Genomic DNA, 20995 nt, shown 5'->3' with positions numbered 1-20995 from the left:
AAAGTAAACTGTCATTCAGGCAAAGCAACAGCATACAGAATGAGAGAAGATCTTTACCAATTAAATATCTGATGGACAAATATATAAACTATATAAAGAACTTAAAAATCTGGACATCAAGGAAACAACCCAATTAAAAATAGAGTACAGATTTAAACAGAATTCTCAAAGGATGAAACACAAATGGCTGAGGAACACTTAAAGAATGTTCAACATCCTTAGTTATCAGGGAAATATAAATCAAAATGACTCTGAGATTTCATCTTACACCAGCCAGAATCTCCAAGATCAATAAAATAAATGGCATCTCATGCTGATGAGGATGTGGGGAAAGAGGAATAATTATCTATTGCTGGTGGGAGAGCAAACTTGTACAGCCACTATAAAAGTCAATGTAATGGTTCCTCAGGAACTTAGGAATAGATCTACTTCAAGATCCAGCTATAATACTATTGGGCTTATACCCAAAGGACTGTACATCATACTATAGAAAGACTTGTTCATCCATCTTCATAGCTGATCTATTCATACGGGCCAAAAATTGGAAATAGCCTAGATGTCCACCAACTAATGAATGAATAATGAAATGTGGTACATTTACACAATGGACTATTATTCAGTTGTTAAGAAAAATGAAATTATAAAATGCACTTGTAAATGGATGGAGCTGGAAAAAATCATCCTGAGGAAACCCATACCCCAAAAGACAAATACTGTATGTTTTCTATTATATGTGGATGTTAGCCTTTAAAGACTTTGACAGGTGTTGCTCCAGTCCATATAACCACAGAGGTTAGGTGCAGAGTAAGAAACTAAGGCCGAGAGCAGTATCTCCCAAAGAAAGGGGAATATAATATATATATATATATATAGATAGAGATAGAGATAGACAGATATAGATAGATAGATAGAGATAGAGATAGAGATAGACAGATATAGATAGATAGATAGATAGATAGATAGATAGATAGATAGATAGATAGATAGGGAGAGAGAGGGAGAGAGAGGGAGAGAGAGAGACAGGGGAGACTGGAACAGAAGGATTAAAGAGGGAGGGGGAAGGAATACAAGGAGGGACAACTAACACTAAAGACCATTTGGAGGAGTCGTGTAAATCTACTGTAGAAGTTCCTTAAATATATACATACATAAAGGAAATATACATGGAATCACTAAATAATGTGGGAGACAAAACCCCAACTAGAAATCTTTTGCTACCAAGTGAAACCTTTAGTGCCAGGAATGGGTTTCATCTAATTGAGTCATTGGCCAAAAGGGCCCAAGTGTCTGAGGCTATTTCCTTACCCACAAACTGATTGTAAAGCCTTTTTTCGGTAGGTAACACTTAAATATTTCATTGAACACAGAGACATCAAGCATCAAGTTGTTCCCTACCTAGAGCCTTTATCCCTACTGACTAGTGTTGATGGTACTAGAATGTGTGCTGCATGCTACCAGAGGAGAAAGGAAACCATCAACCCAGTTATAAATCCTACACTCTACAACAGTAACCTGCCTGTGAGATATGCTGGTGCCATAATGACACAAATGTAGGATTAACCTTATTGGATTTACAGCCCACTCCACAAGATGAAACCCACGCCTGCTCGGGTAGCTAAGAACCTGAGACCAGATAGGTCATGGCCCTAGGGGAAAACCAAATACTATTTTTCTGCTAAAGGAAATAATGATAAAATGACTCCTAATTGGACAATGTGAAAAATCTGGGAACACTCATTCCTAAATGGATGTCTTCATCAAACCCTCCCCTCAGGGCTCAGGGAGCTATGCTGAAGAGGAGGAGGAGAGATTGTAAGAGGCAGAAGGGATGGATGACTCCAAAGAAACAGTGTCCTCCAGACACAGCAGGACTGATGCACGTATGACTCATGAGGCTGTGGCAGCATGCTCCGAGCCTGTACAAGTCTAAAGCAGATGGAGATCCAGCACTGAGAGAAAGAAGGGGACAGAAGCTCCAATCCCTAATAAAAGATTTCTCCAGTTGCCATCTATTTGCAAAGGAAAAGATAGTTTTTCCAAATGGAATCTTACTGTGTATATTAATCACAATTAAGGGTAGATCCCATCCACAGCAATAGATGGTCATCACAAAATGAATTAAATGCTATTTTTCCAGACTTTTGGTAACAAATTGCTTTGTTTTGGCATTTTTGTATTATTGGACTTTTGCTTGTATGTTGTGTTTTCCAATTTTGTGTTTTTTATAGGTTTTTTTTTTTGTGTGTATGTCTATGTGTATGTCTTTCTCTCTGTGTTTCTTGTGTGTAGGCATGCATGTGTGTGTGTGTGTCATTATTCTGGTTTGCTTTTTTTTCTTTGCCTGTTTCTTTTCTAAAGAGAGAGAGAAGGGGTGCAGAGTTGCATGGGTCAGGAGATGGGGAGGATCTGGAAAGAGTTAAGGTAAGGGAAACCATGATCAGAATATATTTTTTGATAAAGTATATTAAAAATAAATAAATACTTTTATGAATTATTCTCTTCTCAAATATAGTTAAAATAGCCCTGTAGAGATAAAAGACTTCCAGAAAAAGAAAGGAAAACTGTGGTGATATATTGTGAACCCTAATAAACCTGCCTGAAGATCAAACAACAGAGCCAACCTCTAGATTAGACATAGAGGTTAGGCAGTGATGGCACACGCCTGGGAGATGTGGGAGGCTGATTTAATATTTAAAATCCTGTTAAGCTATAACAGAATTCATGCATGAAATTCTCAAAATAAATTAAAAATGATAAGATGTCACTTCAGCTATTCATATATAAAAAGCTATTAATGTCAAATATTTTAATTACATTGTTATTAAGATTAAATAGATGAATTAATTTGAGCTTAATATGTCATAAGCAACCACTATGCTGCTAAATAAGATTCCAGAATTTGGGAACTGTACAGAAGGCTCCATAGTTAAGATCAATTCTTTTTTTCCCCAGAAGACCCAAGTTTGGTTCCCAAGATCCATGTTTGGTGACCTACAATAGCCTATAACTCCAGCTCGAGGGAGATTTGACAACTTTGGCCTCCAAGGGCACTCACAAGAACACACACACACACACACACACACACACACACACACACACAACTAAAAACAATAAAAACCATCATTCTGGAATTTAGTTTGCTTATACTGTCATATTAATATTTTTAAAGTAAGGAATAACTCTCTAGTTACATGATCCTGTGAGAATATAATAGTCCCCTATTTTGTCAATTTTATTTAATACATAAAAATATGACTAAATAAAACAAAGTTTACCCCCCCCCCGGCAAAAAAAAAAAATCTACACATAGATAATCAAATGAGCAGACCAATATATTCTAAGAAAGCATTTATCAAAATTCAATACTTATTATGATAAGACTCTCAGTAATGAGCAATAGAGGAAACGTCCTTCAACTGCATAGAATATACACAAGAATCTTTTAGCTAATATCTGCCTAATGATGAAAACTTGAAGCATTCCCATTAGATAAGGAACAAGGCAAGAATTCCCCTCCACACCCATTTCTACAGGCTAGAAGTCCAGGCTGGTGGAGTAAGGCGAGAAAGCAGCTGGAAGTACACAGCACTGGAAGGAGTCAAACTGTGTTCACTCATGACACAATAATTTATGTAAAACAATCCTCCCAGACTAAAAAACAGTTTCTAGAAAGAATAAGTAATTACAATGTTGCCCATACAATTAGCATACAAAAGTTAATTACTAGGCTATGATTGTAGCTTTGTGGCAGAGCACTTGCCTGGCTTTGAGTTCAATCCTCAGTATTTCTTGGGGGAAAAGTTTATTTCCTGCATGCCAACAAGAAGCAGGTACAATTTAAATTTAAAAACAACTCTATTTACATTAGAATCATTCAAAATTAAGTGATGTAAATTGAACAAAATGTGTTCAAGTTCTATGTGAGAAAATCTACAAACCTCTGATAAAAGACTATTTAAATAGAGATATTCTCCATTAATTAATAGGCAGACCTAATATTATCAAGATGACAATTCTCAACTTGATCTGTGGTTTCAATGTAATCCCTATCAAAATCTTAGGAAGTTGCTTTATGGATTGTAGGAGAAATGAAGTCCTTGTGCTCCCAAGCAAGCACTAGGGAAACCAGGAATGTGAAACACTAGGGTTGTCGCTGGGAAAGGATGTGGTTAATAGCCAGGCCATACCTGGCTCCCCAAAACTCTTAAGTTTATTTTAGTCAATCTCTAGCGCCATCCTTCCCAGCCCCTTATCTTGATCATTGTTTACTCTGAGCCTGCTTTCTCAGTCAATCTATAGAGCCCATGTGCTTTACAGATGGAAGCAGATGTGGTTTATATAGCCTGGTGACCTTTGCACTATCTATATTACTGAAACCCTACCAGTTCCTCCCCAGACCTCTAAGAAGTCACATGCAGTCAAATTATGGAAGAGGTCATATGTACTTTACAATGAGTTTCAACATACTCATGTCTTAAGCTTTGTTGTACATATGGGATTGAGTTAATTATCATCAGAAACTTTTTTTCTGAATTATTTTGTTCTTAAATATACCTGAAATAAACTACCCGGTGTCAGACTCCCAAAGTTTGAACGAACACTGTTTACTAAGTCATGTCGAACTGACCTTCCTCTTGCCTTACACAGACCAGATCAACACGGCTGGCCATAGAGTTTGTAGACACCCCCCCCCCAAAGGGATACTGAAAAGATCATTTGAACAGTATTAAGGAGAGGCCAAAGGCCCTTACCGGTCAAAACAACATTAATTAAGGGAGAACAAGAAAGTTGGTGGATGGTAACCAACCTCAAGACTTAGCAAAATGACAACATTCAATACTGCAGTGATGAAAGCACAGACAGCAGATCCATAGAACAGAATACAGGACCGAGACATAGACTCACATGACTACAGCAGGTAGTCTCTGACAGATGGTCAGAACTAGTACAGTGGAGCAGATAGTCATTCACCAACTGCAGATCGAATGCCTGGTCATATCCACGCAAGAAATGAAACTAGACACACACCAAACAGGCATCTTTCACAAAATTAAAGTGGGAAAGGGATAAAGAGTTTAAAAAAAAAAAAGAGGGATTTTTATAGGATGGTAAGATGCACACATGTTATCCTACATTTGTCAAGACCCACAAAATGTACAGCACCAAGAACAAACCCTAATAAAAGCTACAGACTTTCAGTTATGATATGTACATATAGATTCATGAGTTACAGCAAACACAGAAATGGGAAGGGGATATTGCTAGTGGGGGAGATTTCTTTATGTGTTGAGACAAGGCGTGTATTAGAAATCTGTACTTTCTCAAATAAACTGTGAGCCTACAACAAGTCTTTCAAATATATAAATAAAGAGGCGTTAGTATGCCCTGCTGTCTATGGATATAGCATGCACTTCTGTGCCTGTCTACCATCTATCCTGGGGTTCTACCTACTTTGCTATTGCCATTTTTAAAAGTATGATCCACAAGACATAAAGGATTGGAATGTGAAGTCATAGTGAATTTCTATGATCTTTCAGTTTTGAAACTCATGCAAAGGACAATCTGGGATGTCAACTCACTAAGGGAGCTACTGGACTAACAAGGGGACAGGCAAGGAGACAGTTCCAAAGTCTAGCAAAAGCACAACACAGAGAAGCCACCTAAGGATGCCATTGGATACTCAAGGTGAATTTATTTCTGAATTAAGGATCATCAAAGGGAAATATTATCTCTCATGTTATAAAAACAGTAGTAAAATACAGTACACAGGAATGCCATTTGAATGTTAACAAGATGAAAGTACAATAGCAAAGTTGGTTCATTTTAAACTTAAATACAAAGGTAAAGCAGTTTAAAAAGTAATTTTGTTAATATGAAAATATATGTCCCATGTCTTTATTACATACTATACAAAATAAAATATTGCACCTTTGAGTCATATAATAAATATATACAAAGGGTATTTTACAAATGATCTTTCTTTTAACTTAATAAGCTCAACTATCAGATGAGATTGATGACTAACAACTCAAGGGCTGGTGTGCTCTTTCCTCTGCCCTGTCCGTTCCAGACCACCAAACCCTCCACCTACAGTAGTGTTTATCCCAGTGTCGGTGAGGCTGAAGTTGGAACGGAAGAGAGACCTATGCTCCAAAGATGACAGAGAGGCTCAGCAAGCTCCTCTACAGACAAATCCAAAGCCACAATGCGCTGTTCACATGTTGATCAGGAGGTAGGTCTAACACAACCTGCCTCAGGAAAGGTTGCGTTACATGCCAGGAGGCTGTGGGCAGTACGTATGCAAGCAGTCGGGACACTGAGTGAAGAAGCAGGACCATTTATTTGGGGTTGTGTAGCATCTAAAGCCATAACTGGTAAAATATCAGGGAAAGGTCCCCATAGCCAAATCAATTGTAGGGGTTAAAATTGAATGCTAGCCTGAACCTTCTTTAGCAGCAAAACTTACTCCACTGTCATGAACACCAGCGTGGGCCCGAGAGACCCAACTCCTTCCTGAACTGGCTCTAACCTTAAAGTCAGCTCTCGTCTTAGCCCTGATGTAACTTCCCTTCTCACCTAACTGAATCCTAGTGCTAGTCCAAGATGAATTCAACTCTTCTTCCCAAAGTACAACCCAAATCCCAGCTCTAGCTCCTAACCCCCAAATTGGTTTTTTTCCAGCCTAATCTTAATTGATGTTGGATTTACTAACAAAATCACCTCAAATTAAAACAATCATTCACTATAAACAATTCCTTTAACTATCTTATTTCTTATTTAGATTACTTTCTAATAAACTTTCCAAAATAAAAATCATCAGGAATATTATTGTATGCATAAATTACATCTAATAAGGCTTTGATCTCTATGTGCAAGAGAATAGTGCTTAGAAAAAAGTTTCATTCACAGCTCTGAAAAGAAAGCTTTGAATATACTTCAAAATCAGTAGAAAGGTTAACTTTTCCTCTCTGATTGCCAGGATGCCTCGTTTGGTCACAGATCGATTTCTGTAGTTATGAAAATGGCAGCCAGGTGTACTGTGTTTTCTTTCATGGATTCTCTAAGAGGGAAGACGAGATGCCATTCGCAGTGTTCCTTGGCCCAGCTGGTGTCATAAGCTGTTAAGGGAGATGGCCTCTTCTTCACATAATAAACTTAAGGATCTATAAAAATGCCATTAGTGCCAACATCTGAACAGCTACTGGCCAGAGTCTTTAAATGGTAAATACCACCCCCCCCACACACACACACAAAATGTGTTGAAACTCTGCAACTTGAGAGAAACCCTCAGCTGCAGAGTCTTCAGTATGGACCACTTTTGACTGGTCTACAGATCGCAGCAGGTGATGATGTGCTCATGATGAGGTCACACAAGCAAGGGCATGGCTGCTGATGCAGTTTTGCTAATCCTAGAATCCATCGTTTGTAGGAATTGGAATTAAAAACCAAATACTGGCCAAGCTAACTTTACAAACTTGTAGCAGGCTCCGTTCCTGCACCAACCTCTGCTTGACCATAGAATCTAGAAACTTGAAGACGTGTGTGGTTTTGAACCAGAGACACGGGGGAAAGAACCTCTCTCTTTCTTTTCTCACCACAGCAGCATCACAACCCTGCCAACGTTTCATCCTTCTAGGCACGACTGGCAGCACCTTTGTTTGTAGAGGGCCAGAGAGCACAAGTTAAGGTGCTTTACGAATGTACAGTAATGCGTTGTATCTGTGCAGTTTCCTGCCAAAACAAAGAAAAGAAAAGAATCCATAGCACGTGGCTCATGAGAGAATGAGTAAGAACTAGGTATGTCTGGGCAACTGCTTTGCACTGTGTCAGAAACACGGTGAGCTCACTTCTCCACTCGATGTCTTGTGGTACCCTGAGATCCTTACAGATAGATCCTCTGACGCAGGCCACTTCTTTCAGTGTTAAGGGTAGGGGTTACTTTATGTGGGACCACAGGCCCCTTGGAAAACTTATGAAAGCCTCATACTTGCCCCCTAGACAAGTAACACGCAATTATATTCACTGTGTAATTTTAGGACATTTGCTCACCTATCCAAGCCCACTGGCTCAGGCTGAGCAGAGGAGACTGCTGAGGAAAATGTGCCTGCCACTGCCTCATGACTCAGAGCTGCTGCCTGTGCCACCTGTGAGGTGGGCACAGTAGTGTCTGGGTTTTGACCAAGCGTCTGGGGTGCTGGTGATACCTGAGAGGGGTACGTACTATCACAGGAAGGCCCAAGACAGTGCCTCCAGGATGCTGGCTTCATCTGCACACAGTGTCTGTCAGGCACAGGTTTGCAGCTCCTCGTGTGAATGCAGTCGACCTTGCGAGACTGGAAGCCCCTGCCGCAGACTGCTGTACAGGGCTTCCAGGGCCCCACACGCCAACATGCCTCACAGGGCCCCGAGGTGCAGTTCCTCCTAAAGGCAGGTCTGAAATGGAAAAAAATAGAAATATAAAATGGGAAAAGACACCACTTTTTGCTGGCATCAATCAAGCCCTTTTTCCTACTATGAGTATTCCATGTGTCAAAGGCTTCCTCAGAAAACTGATTTGCACTATCCATAGCTGGATAAGCAGAGTACTGGGACAATCTGACCATAATAAAGATAAGTAGATACTTGAGAATACTGACTGTTCCCCAGATGTTGGGAATGGCCCCATCACTGGATATGTTAGGAAGGCTCTGGAAATTGGCAAAAATATTTGATAAAAGGGAGAGAGGAAGACTTACTTTAGAAAAAGTAATAGCATCGATTTAAGACTTAATGTATTAAGCACATGGAAATGAAGAAGTAGAAATGGGTGAAAAGCTCCCTCAGTACTGAAATTAAGTAGAAACATGTTTGAAGAGAGCCAACAGGTGGCTGAGATGACACGGTATGAGGCAAGAAGAGAGCACTGTCCTGTGAGAAGCCAGTGGTGAGTGCTCACACTCAGCTGTATGCAAGGGGAATGGACAGGGTGTGAAATCACTGCAAAGGAATCCTCACCACCAGGAAAGGTGGTGGTGCTCCACTGATGGCGAGCACAAGGTCTCTGCACCTTAGAGTGTTCTATCTAAATCCAAGACCTGAGCTGGGCACAGGGCTGTGAGTCCAGCTCCTTGGGAGTCTGAAGTAAGAAGACTCAAAGGTCAAATTTTGCCTCAGCTACAGAAAGCCCAAAATTAAAAAAGAAAAATTAATAGCCTGGGGAAATGTGGTGATGATATTGTGTTCCCCAAAATATTGTACACCCTAATAAACTTATCTGGGGTCAGAGAACGGAACAGCCACTAGATACAGAGGCCAGAAAATGGTGGCACACACACCTTGAATCCTAGCAGATTGAATCCGAAGGCAGAGATCCTTCCGGATCTCTGTGAGTTCAAGGCCACACTGGAAACAGCCAAGCATAGTGACTCATGCCTTTCATCCCAGGAAGTAAACGGCAGGAGGCAGAAAAGTATTTAAGGAATGAGGAGGAGGAAATATAGCTGGTTAAGCATTTAGGCTTTTTAGCAGCACAGTTCCACTGAGAGGCTTCCAGACCGAGGAAACAGGATCAGCTGAGGAATTTCTCAGGTATTATTATATTCCTTCTCAGGTCTTTGATGAGGTTGAAGACTAGCAGTTGTAGTTACAACTTAGTATATATACAAATATAATATCTTAGATAGAATATATTAAGTATTAGACTCAGGTTCTTTAGGATAGGACACCTTTTGGAATGATGTTTGTAACATGCCACCTACCCACGCTCTAGACTTCCCTGGATTTTAGTATGTGTTTTTTGCTTGATATTGTTTGCATTTATTGTAATTCCAACTTATCTAGGTCATTATCCCTCATTACTCCTGGAAAATATTTGATGACCATTTCTTTGTATATAGTCTTGTATTAGGTTAGAACTTTCTTATTTAGACAAAAGGGGGAGATGTAATGGGTAGCCATCCCAGCATTGGCCTGGAAGTTCCAACCCCCACTGAGGCTTCGGTAATGGTCACGCCCACAAGGCGGGGCTGAGGGAGGAAGCTGAAGACCCAGGAGAGGAGAGGTCTCTCTTGGCTCTGGGACCCTGGATGCTGGAGGTAGACCGAGCAGAGCTCTCCAGAGAACACCGCCAGACTGCGCCATACCTTTGCCAGACCCTGTTAACTATCCCTTCATTTGTAAGTTACCCCACAAAATAAACCTCCCTTTTAACTACGTGGAGTGGCCTTAATAATTTCACCAGTAGTTCCACTGATAGGCTTCTAGACTGAGGAAACAGGATCAGCTGAGGAGTTGGCAAGGTGAGGTGGCTGTGGCTTGTTCTGCTTCTCTGATCTTCCAGCATTCACCCCAATACCTGGCTTCGGGTTTGTTTTTATTAATAAGACCTTTTAAGATTTGTGCTACAAATAGTTAGTGGTAGATCACTTGCTTAGTAGGCAGAAAGATCTAGATTCAATCCCCAACACTGCTACACACACACACACACACACACACACACACACAGACAGAGAGAGAGAGAGAGAGAGAGAGAGAGAGAGAGAGAGAGAGAGATATGTCCCCTGCTCCTATACCATACATCACAGAGTGACACCATTACCCAATACCTGAGGCTTAGCATCTCCCCTGAAACATGATCTGACAAGGAAGGCATGGCCAACAAGCTGCATGTTCCCAGGGACTTCTAACATCAAGTCAGTATATACCGAGAACTGTAATCTGGAGCAAATCAGTTTATGCAAGAAAGAGAGTTACTACAACGACATGAGAAGCCACGTCAGACTTGCTAACAAGCCTTCTGTGGCTGCTGGTAAGTCCCCAAACACTCAGCTATGACAACAATGTCTCAGCTTGCAAGGTTGTCTGCCACTGGGTGTGTGCTCCCATTCACATTTAGGCCACATGGAGATTTGTCACCAGCAATTACAAAGATCATTTTATTTGGAAAGTGGGATCTAAATAGAAAAGAAACTCGGTGTTTTCTGATGTTTGGAAAGATACCTCAGAGGACAGCCTCTCAGCAGACGTACTTTGAAGGATTTGTCCTTGTTCTCTCGGACATATCACTATGGAAGGTACATTTGCAAGGTAGGAGACAGACTCTGAGCCCAGAGATGACTGGTAGAAGGTCCTAACAAGGCGGTTCAGTAGTTGTCTTTCTCTTTGAAATATAGAGGATGTGGAACAAGACATGAAGCTTGGGATAACAGTGTCTTCCACATAGACCAGAGAGGATGAAGGCTGTTTAGAAAAAGCCAATAATAAACCAAATACCAAAGCTGAAGAAGTGAGAGAAGAAAAGCAAAGCGATGACTTCCCATTCTCCGCTCACAGTCCTTCCTGATCTTCCAGAAGCCCCCCGGGGACTCTCATGTCATTACTGTAACTAAATTACAGCTTAAACAGCATCTCTTCTAAGGAATGTGGAAATATTCCTGGAAGTGTAAGGAAACGGAGAAACTTGTGAAAGCCTGACTTGTGAAGGAGAATGTTACACAAAGTGGGAAGCAATGCTTAGATTCGCCAGTAGGCGGAGACACCATCAAAGGGTTTAACTAGGAAACAATATTGTCCCACCTAATTGGTTATATAAGATTTAGGGAAGAGGGGCCTGTTTTCCCCAGTGGGTATAAATCCTAAAGCCCAAAAGTTGCGTCACTCTGACCGACAGAGCAGACTGAACACTCCCTGGCTTTCTCCCACTCCAGAGGACAGCTTCCTACAAATACAAAAGAATAGATTCAAGAAGTTAGTAATGGATGTTCACAAGTGTCAGGCAATCCTGTCTTATTAATAAGGCTTTGCCCTCTTTGCAGAAACTTCCAAGTTGGCTTCTGTTTCTGGCCTGAAGAGACTTAAGTAATTCAACTGTTTCCTCTTGATTGAAGGCAAACCCTTCCCAAATGCAAAGGAGGAAAAACCTGGGTAGCTGTTAACCAACATGGAGGCCAAACCCCAGGACCTCTCGGAGGCTGAAAAACAAAGATCAAAGTTGGTTTAGCAGAGGGCATCTACCTTCAGAGCAGGGACAGAATGAGTTGGAATGGGGAGACCCAAGTCAGATGGAGGCTGGGTAGACATCAACAATATAAACACAGTTTGGCCTCATGTGTTTACCAATGTATGATGGCGGCAGGAAGCAGGAAGTGACTGTTCTACTAGATTGCCTCAATTTATCAATCTATTCCTGCTACAAATAATCCTCGCACTACCAGCCAGATGGAGCCATCGATTCTAAGGACTGTCAGTGAGGCCCAAGCCTGGCTAATTGTCAAGAACAGACATAAGTGGACAGCCTAACAAAGATGTAGTCTGCCAGAAAATCTCTGAAAAGGAGTCCTCAGGATGTGATGACTCCTGGACAAGGTTGGAAATCATCACTCTGAGAACCTGTCTATGTCCTCAGCATTTCCTCGGGTCCCATAGGTCTTCATGTTTCCTCTAGACAAGTCTGGGCTACTTCCACTCCTATGGTTGAAGTATATCCCAGGCTTTCTACGATGCCATTCAACAGAACCTGCACATCATGAGCCTTCCTGGGGTTACAGAAGGCACCAGAAGACAGCCCACCAACCGACTGACTCTCTCCCCTAGCCCCCAATGGGATATCTGTAAAACACCATCTCCCATTTACTGAGCCCCTGTTGTGGCCTCTATGGGGTGTCTCTGCTCCAACCCACTGCTCCTCTCTAAGCTCTTTGAAGGAGCAGCTAAGGCCACCTTCTGCACCTTCTGATACACACCTTCCCTAAACCCACAGACAGCAAGCATACCAATCCAGCAGACATCTGTGGGGCAAACGAGGTTATAAAACTTTAGAGAAAATCCTCTCAGCAGCTCTCTCTAAGCATCAACCTAGTCTCCATCCACAAACTACCAGACATACGAGACAAAAAAGTGACAGCCCTGAAGAACACCAAGTTATGGCACAGGCCAGCCAGTCAGGCAGAGAAAAGCCATACAAAGTAAACAGAAGGCATCTGGCACCTTCACATAGGAACAGCTCTGGAGACTTTCTTTTACTAACCTAGTCAAAGCTCCTCCTTTGTTTCTCTTCCATATCCTTCGTGTAAGAGCCTATTTGATCAGATTAGAGTCACCTGATAGGCCCCTTTTCCTTCTCTTACATTTTCCGCCTCTTGTTTTTGCAGCTTTTGAGTGAACCTGTAAGGTCATTCCAAGGACTATAAGGATGATATGGCAAGATCATATAAGTACCATGAATATTCCATATATGTGAAAGAAAGAGAGGAAGGGGAGTGAGATACACACACACACACACACACACACACACACACACACACATATATCAAGAAACAGATGGAGAGAAGAGCAGAGAAGAGAATTCAGGGAAGAAGGAGGAAGTAGATATAAGCATGTAGCCCCACACTAAACATTTTGGTTAGCTTTCTCCCTAGCAGCAAGTAAAGGCTGAATTGTAGTAGTTGGTTATGTTTGCATTTGTACAGCTGCCTTGATCTGTAGCATGAAGACTGTTCTGGAAGAAAGAAGGACGGAGAAAGGGAGACCAACAGGATGGCTGGACTAGGTAAGAGATGATGGTGCTTTGGTCAGGGGTGATGATAGGCAAAAGGAAAAACAAGAAAGGTGGATTCAAGGAAAGGGGCACAGGAACCGAAAAATGCTACAGAAAAGAACTCTCATATTTATTAAAAATTGAAAGATTGAAAACCTATCTAATGTTAATGAAAATGGAGATAACTCTCATATTGTTTAGATAGTTTGATGGTGATTTGGAAATATCCAAGGGGGCATGATTATGAATTCAATTTGATTTCTAAATATCTACCCCATAAAAATGTAATTGAGCATAAAGACACATACATTCTAAGATGTTTATTGCAGCATCTGTTTGTAAGGGCAAAAAACTGAAACAATATACCCACGGGCATAATGGAATATGAAATATCAGACTTAAATAAAGCCAGTGTGTGCTGAGATAGTTCATGTTTATAATATATTCTTAAATATAAAATCAAATTTCAGAGAAATATGTAAAGTATGTTAAAATAGAAGGCTCCATCCATAGTTGCTTTTGTGTTGTAAATGTGTCTTTATGACTGCAAAGGGAAACATCTGGGATGCTGCACATCTGTGTGTGGTCTCTATCTTCTCAGTCAAGTAGGAAACTAAGTTGTCTGTTGAGAATGAGGGCAGCTGCTACAAACATTTTCCATTGGAGGAGAATGATTCTGGCTCAAAATCACCTTGTGGGAATAGGAAATACTGCTGACTCCACATTGCCAAACCGTACTGAAGACTCAGAAGAGGAACCAGGCCAATAGTCAAGGTCATTCCACTTTCTTCAGCAGGACTCAGGATGTGGAGCAGTAAGAAAGAATTAGCTGTGGGGTGTTTTCTATGACCAGGACTGCTTAGGTGCTGACACCACGCTCACTAATTATAACATTTTAACCTCAAGACGACATGCATGATTCTATTCCATTTGCAGATATAGACAGTTAGGAAGTCCAAGGTCACACAATAAAAGAGCGATGGAGTGAAAACTCTCTGGTGTTGTGTAGCCTGGAGGTTCCCTCACACTTGCTGATGGCTGGGAGGTTATCTGCTGGGGTGGTAGAGCCAGCAGGTGGTGGCTGGCCATCCAGGTGCTCTAGAGAGTCAAGTTCCACTCTACTGCCTGTCCATGCAGACTTTCATGCAAGAGAAAGACAAACAGCCCCCTTGAAAACTAAACAGTTTATTTTTATTCTCTGCTAAATCATTATGTTAATATAAAAATCAGCACAGCTTCAAAACAGGAATAAATCATTCATTGAAAACAGGAAAATTTAAGCTGGAAAACCAAGTGAAATATTAGGCTTGAGCAAATGTATATATGACACATGTGCCGTGTATGTAACACACACATATCCATATATAAGTGTGTATATATGCATACACACATATACATATATACAGATTTATATGTTTATAAATTTATTTGGGGTGATACCTTTTTCCATTTAGAGTATTTTCTCTTTCTGCTTAACATCCAGATAACTGATTATGAATGTTATTTATTGGTCATATTTCAGTATAATATATACTATCAAGGATGGCATTAAATAAATCATAATTGAATGGGGATTTTCAAGTATGAGAAGTGGCAGAAACTAGGAATAATTCCATTTCAGGCAGTTCTGGTCCCTGAAGGTGAAAAGGGAGGTGCATGCTGCACTGGGCTGGGGTCAGTACCTTCTTCTGTCCTCACAGTCAGAGTGGGAGCTGTTGTGGGCACAAGGTGTGTGGCGCTGCTGCATCCTCATGGCATGGCCCATGCAGCGTCCAGGACACTAGAACAGAAGCACAATGCAGTGTTTCAAGCACCCGGAACACTTGGGCACACTGTATGTACTGAGATCCGTACTGCGGTGGATCGCCCAAGGACAGGTTAGAAGGGGTCAGCTGTCCCTGTGGCAAGTTAGAAGGGGTCTGATGATAGCTCTGCAGACAGACCTACCCTCCCCCTATTCTTTATCCCCTGAAACTCAGGCCACCTCGGGAAGAAAGGAAAGGGTGGGATAAACTCTGGATTGATTAAGCTTATGTATGGAAACAGCTCTATTTAAAGCAATTAGTGAAGCCCAAGGTTTTCTGTTGCTCTGAGCAAAGATGGAGGCACCTGTGCTAAAGCAAGTTCAGGTACAGGAGAAACAACTCAAACTTGATTTACAGCTCTTGAATTTTTGCACAGCTGTAAGGCTCATTACAATTCCCTCATAATCATATTATGCATGGAAAAGTCTGTTACATTTTTATTACTGTTAGTTACAGTGAGCTCTCCAGTCAGGTCAGAATTTTGTGGTGTATGTTCTAAGTGCAGTCTTTGATTTTGCTTATTTTTCTTACCTTACTTAACCAACTTCTCTCATACAATCTTTTTTATGTTATAGCTATATTTTATTGGGCTTTAATTCACCTGCCATATAATTACCAACCATTTAAAACACACAGTGTAATGGCCTTCAGACTTGCCACACCACAGTCAAGTTTGGAACGTTATCATCAGCCCTCGCAGAAACCCAATAGCCCTCACAGGTCTACTCAGTCACAAAGCTGCCTGTTGTCTGACAGATTTACCTACTGTAGACACAACAGTGGAGTCCTGTGTCTGTCTTCCTTCATTTGTCCTGAAACGCTCAAGGTCTGGCCATGGTGTAGAATGTGCCAGTCCCACATTCCTTTTAATGGCTCCTAAATGTCTTTGATGTTTTTCATGGTGTCTGTACTTCCTGTAAGCAGGAAGCATGATTTCATGCTTTTCTGTGGGTGCACAGTTACCCTGCAGCATTTGTTAAAAGGATGTCATTTCCTGCGGTTATTGCTGAGACCAACTGTAGACAGGAAACAATTCAAAGGCAGAAAGGCTTATTTTGGCTCATGGTTCGGGGGACTCAGTTCTTCCGTCTGGGAAGGCAGGTGTCAAGAGTAACTGGCAGTGGCAGTGACAGTAGGAATGGGGTCATCTCTCAGAAGATTGGGAAGCTCAGAGGATGCCTGACCTTTTCCCTTTTTTTTTTGTATCCCACCTGGTGCCCCAGCCTAAAGGATGAAGTTGTGTATCTTCAGGAGAAGCCTCACCCCTTCAGTTAATCTCTGCAAACTTTATCACAGATACAGCCCCAAATTCCTGGGGCCTTTGTTAAGCCAAGCAAGTTGGCAACTGAGATTAACCACCATAGAATAATATTCCTTTCTTCAAATGAGTGACTTTGTCAATTTTACCAAGATTCAAACGGTGTGGTTTTGGATTCCATTCTGTTTCAGAGATGTATGTCTGTCCCATTAGAATAGCACTGTCTTGTAGAAAGTTTTAAAATAAGAAGCTTGGCTCCTCCAACTTATTCTATCTCAAAAGACTTGTTTGGATATTGTGGATTATTTTTAGTTGCATGCAGATTTTAGATTAGATTCAGCTTGCTGATTTCTGGTAGAGAATGCTGCAAATCTTTAGGTAAATTTGGAGAGTGTGGGTATTAGCAATATCATGCCACTCACAATCACAGGAAATCTTTCTATTTCTATAGATTACTTTTAATTTATTTGAAAAACATTTGGTGGTTTTATGACATTTAGTTTCTTCAAAACCAATCTTCCTACTCGATTTACTGCCCTTGAACTTGAAGTCACTGATCAACTGATCTGGTTCTGTGCAGTAAATACACTCCAGATTCCACGTCTATTCCTGCTCCAACGGTGCAATGTTGCTCGGAACAAACTTGTATCTTAGTTGGCATAGGATGAGGAAGGGCTGTCTCTACTTCCCATAGTTTGACTTTCTCAAAGTTCCTTCTCTTTATTTGTTCTCAGAATAAAGTTCAGATTTATATTAAGTTCCAAAGAAAGGTTCTGTCATTTAATTAAAATTGTATTCCATATGTGAACTCATTTCTGGGTCTTTATAGTCCTGATAATCCATTTAGCAAAATAATAGGTCTTCTATTTGTCCAACTTTTTTTTTTTGAGCTGAGGATCGAACCCAGGGCCTTGCGCTTGCTAGGCAAGTACTCTACCACTGAGCTAAATCCCCAACCCTTGTCCAACTTTTAATTTATTCATTTTAATAATATGCGATCTTTTAACACCCAGGAAACAAGGCCCTTTAAACACAACAGGACAGACACACTTACGAACTAACAGAGATTGAGGCAGCATGAACAGGACCTGCAAAGATCTGCAGCAGATAGGTTATTAAAGGTGAAAGAAGTGGATGCATGCCCCATCCCTAACCCAGAAGCTATCTCCAATTGACAACCACTGGCAAATGAAAATTTAGTTTTCTCTAAGTGAGTCTCACTGGGGAAACAAACTACTCTTAAGGGTAGGCTGCATGACCAGCAGTAGATGGCCAAGAGAAAATGAACTCAATGGCATCTTTGGAGGTTCCATGTCTCATAATGTCATGTTATTTATTTATTTATTTATTTATTTATTTATTTATTTATTTATTTATTTATTACAATTTTCTCTAATTAATTAATTAACTTTCTTTTTGCTCCACAGGTCCTTTGCATATATATTATGGCTTCCAGATTTGTGTTTTTTGTTTGTTTTTTTCCTTTTTTTTGAGCTGAGGACCAAACCAGGGCCTTGCGATTGCTAGGCAAGCGCACTCTACCACTGAGCTACATCCCCAATCCCAGATTTGTGTTTTTATGGGATTCCTAAATGTGTGAACAAGTGGATTGTTGCATCTATATCTGTTTCTTGTGCTTTTGGAGGGGCTCTTTTCCTTCTTTTGTTTTGTCCTATTCTGAGGTGTTAGTTTTTGTTTTATCTTATTATATTTTATTTACTATATTATTATCTTCTATAAGCCCGTTTGTTTTTTAATGAGAGATAGGAAGGGGGTGGGTGGGTGGGATGAAACTGGAAAGATTAGAGGGAGGGGAAACCTTAGTCATAATATATTACATGAGGGGAAAAAAATCTATTTTTAATAAAAGGAAAATACATGCCCCATTAACAATTTTAAGTGTACACTATAGCATTATTAGTTATAAATACTGTTTTGCATAGTTGCTCACTAGAACACATTCATCTTGCACAACTTTGTCACTTAGCTCTTTAAAGCTACTGTTCTATTCACTATTATGAACTTGATTAGACACATACATAAGTGGAATCATAGTCTTTGTTTTCTGTGCCTGGATTACTTCATATGGTCATAAACATATGATATCATTTCAGTATTGAATAAATACTTCAAGTTAGATGTTCTAAAACACCTTTAAAGTTCATTGCTATCAAAAAGGGGATTGAAGATAACATTGCCCACACCTAAGCTTACCTGGTTTCCTAGGTCGATGGCCTGTGGAACACAAGGACGGACCGAACACGATTTTCTCCCCATAGGCCTGTCTTTAGAAGCACATACCCTTGGGGACACCACCTGTACAGTACCATTGGCTTTTGTCTGTTTGCATGTCACTTGCCGACTGTGAAATCCTTCACCACAAGACGCAGAGCACTCGGCCCACACACTCGTAAACCACCTAGGAACAAAAGCTACGGGACTTTAGCAAGCACTGTCAGGAAAAGGCTAATTTGTTTATCTTAACACTATGGCGGTGTCAGGGAGTCACATGTCTCCCCAGGGCAAGGTTGAGACATAGATGACTCCCAGTCTTCCTCCTCCCCAGCCCTCAGGGAACAGCAGTGTCACTAGGTGGAGAGAACCAATGTAGTGATGAGTGTGCCACCTATAAGGTTTAATAGAGTCACTGTACACCAAAGGGGTAGGTTCCCTGTGGATTCGTAATTTGAGACTTATGCTTTCTCATGGGTGACTCCTGCTATGACATGTTCCATTTAGAAATGATGGCAGGTAGGATGCCTGTAACACTGACAGTTCGTCTAAGGACATTCCTCAAAGCAGCTGTTGTGTCTGACGAAGTGACTCTGCTTCTCACAGTCTTCTGAGGTGTGGGCCACCTGCAGTGTGGACATTTGTATAGGAAATGGAGTTGTAGAACAGTAAGATTCTATTGACAACAATCTGTACCATTTTTTATTAGTGTGTACATGGTGTGTGTGTGTGTGTGTGCGCGCGCGCGCCTGCGCCTGCTATGGGTTTCTACCGAGGCAGACGAGGGCATTGGATGTACTGGAGCTGGAGTTCCAGACATTTGTGAGCCTAGAGACATGGGTGCTAGGCACTGGGGTTCTCTGCAAGAGCAACAAGCCTCTTAATGACTGAGCCATCTCTCCAGGACCTGACTCTCCATCTTTTAATCAGAAAATTAGGGCTGAAAAATCTACCTGCCTCATAGATGTGAACTCAAAAATGCAAAAACACCTCTTCAGTTAATTGTTTTTTATTATTTATTTTGGATCATTTGATCAACTTTCTGCTAGACTATGCGACACTCGATCATTTATTTTACATTAACACTTTCTCTGAGTATAGCAACTGAGCTATTGCCCAGTCCAAATGACTGTGCCTTTAAAGTAACTTTTTGTATTATTTTATGTGTCTGGGTGTTTTGCCTAAATGTATGTCTGTTCACCATGCTTGTGCTTGCAGAGGCTAGAAGAGGGTGTTAGATTCCCTTTACTTACAGATGGTTGTGAGCTGCCATGTGGGCTCTAGGAATCGAACCTGGGTCCTCTGGAAGAACAGCCAGTGCTCTTAACCACTTAGCTATCTCCCCAGCCCCTATTATATATTTCAAAACCAGCAAAAACTATTATACTGTTAAGAAAGTGGCTAAACATGCATACCTTGCTGGGCAGTCCTGGATGTTACAAGACTGAAACCCAGCCAGCGGCTTCCTGTGAGGACCACAAAGGGCTTCCCTCACTTTCTGCCCACTGGCCATCACACACTGGGGCCTCTGAAGGCGGACTCCCAAGGGGCCACAGGTGGCAGAACAAGGTGTCCAGTTACCAGGTTCCCAAAAAGGCTCTGCAGAAAGGAAAAGAAATGTCACCAACAACCCCAAATAGGAAAGGATGATGCTCTGGAGGCAACAGAGCAAAGACCACCATGAGTCGTTCTGTGGCTAACTACCTACCCGCAGTCTAAGTGACACAAACTAAAGGCCATTGCAGCGTGAAGCTTACTTCTTCTTGAGTGACTATTACACTTGCTGACTGGAAATGATGGCCAGAATGGGCTCCTTGGAGCTCAGCCTGGGAGATGGCCACTGCAGGTCAGCTAGGTCTACTGGAAAAACCCAAGAGAAAGGGAGGAGGCATTGTCCAGCCAGTGCTTCCCCAGCATTCTCTAAGCAGAGCCAACAGGACAGGCAGGAAGGCCTCTCCAGGGGATGCCCTAATGCTATCCATTTTCCAAAAACAGACAAGGCAGAGCAAGGAAGATGATTTAGCAGGAGGAACAGGGACCCGGGATTAAGCAGTAAGGTGAGATGCATTTGAGTTCCAAGCTTGCTTTTCCATTAATTCTTAACCCAAACATCACATCGGCCCTAAAACTGCATAAATAATTTGCTCTGGAGACATCTGGAAAGGTAAGAATGAGGTTTCCTTTAGA

At 41.2% G+C, this 20995-nt stretch overlaps 1 protein-coding gene and 1 long non-coding RNA gene across 2 annotated transcripts in view; one reads left to right on the top strand and one right to left on the bottom strand.

The window, feature by feature from the left end:
- The first annotated feature begins 5542 nt into the window (after positions 1 to 5542).
- On the top strand, positions 5543 to 13552 carry LOC118584545. Its single transcript, XR_004945044.1, has 3 exons — positions 5543 to 5685; positions 6071 to 6232; positions 13446 to 13552. It is a non-coding gene; the product is annotated as an uncharacterized LOC118584545 (long non-coding RNA).
- The window catches only part of Adamtsl3 (ADAMTS like 3), a 291872-nt gene continuing 276548 nt past the window's right edge, over positions 5672 to 20995 (bottom strand). Inside the window, exons 26-30 of the mRNA XM_036188825.1 lie at positions 20224 to 20407; positions 18791 to 18995; positions 15196 to 15293; positions 8222 to 8433; positions 5672 to 7731 (exon numbers count right to left, since the gene is read on the bottom strand). Coding sequence (XP_036044718.1) covers positions 7625 to 7731; positions 8222 to 8433; positions 15196 to 15293; positions 18791 to 18995; positions 20224 to 20407 — 806 coding nt within the window. The 3' untranslated portion in view covers positions 5672 to 7624. The remainder of the gene's footprint in view (positions 7732 to 8221; positions 8434 to 15195; positions 15294 to 18790; positions 18996 to 20223; positions 20408 to 20995) is intronic.

The sequence above is a fragment of the Onychomys torridus genome, chromosome 1 (genome assembly GCF_903995425.1).
Source record: "Onychomys torridus chromosome 1, mOncTor1.1, whole genome shotgun sequence".
Taxonomy (NCBI): domain Eukaryota; kingdom Metazoa; phylum Chordata; class Mammalia; order Rodentia; family Cricetidae; genus Onychomys; species Onychomys torridus.
Note: the sequence above shows the minus strand (reverse complement) of the source record. Positions and strands in the feature narration are given on the sequence as shown.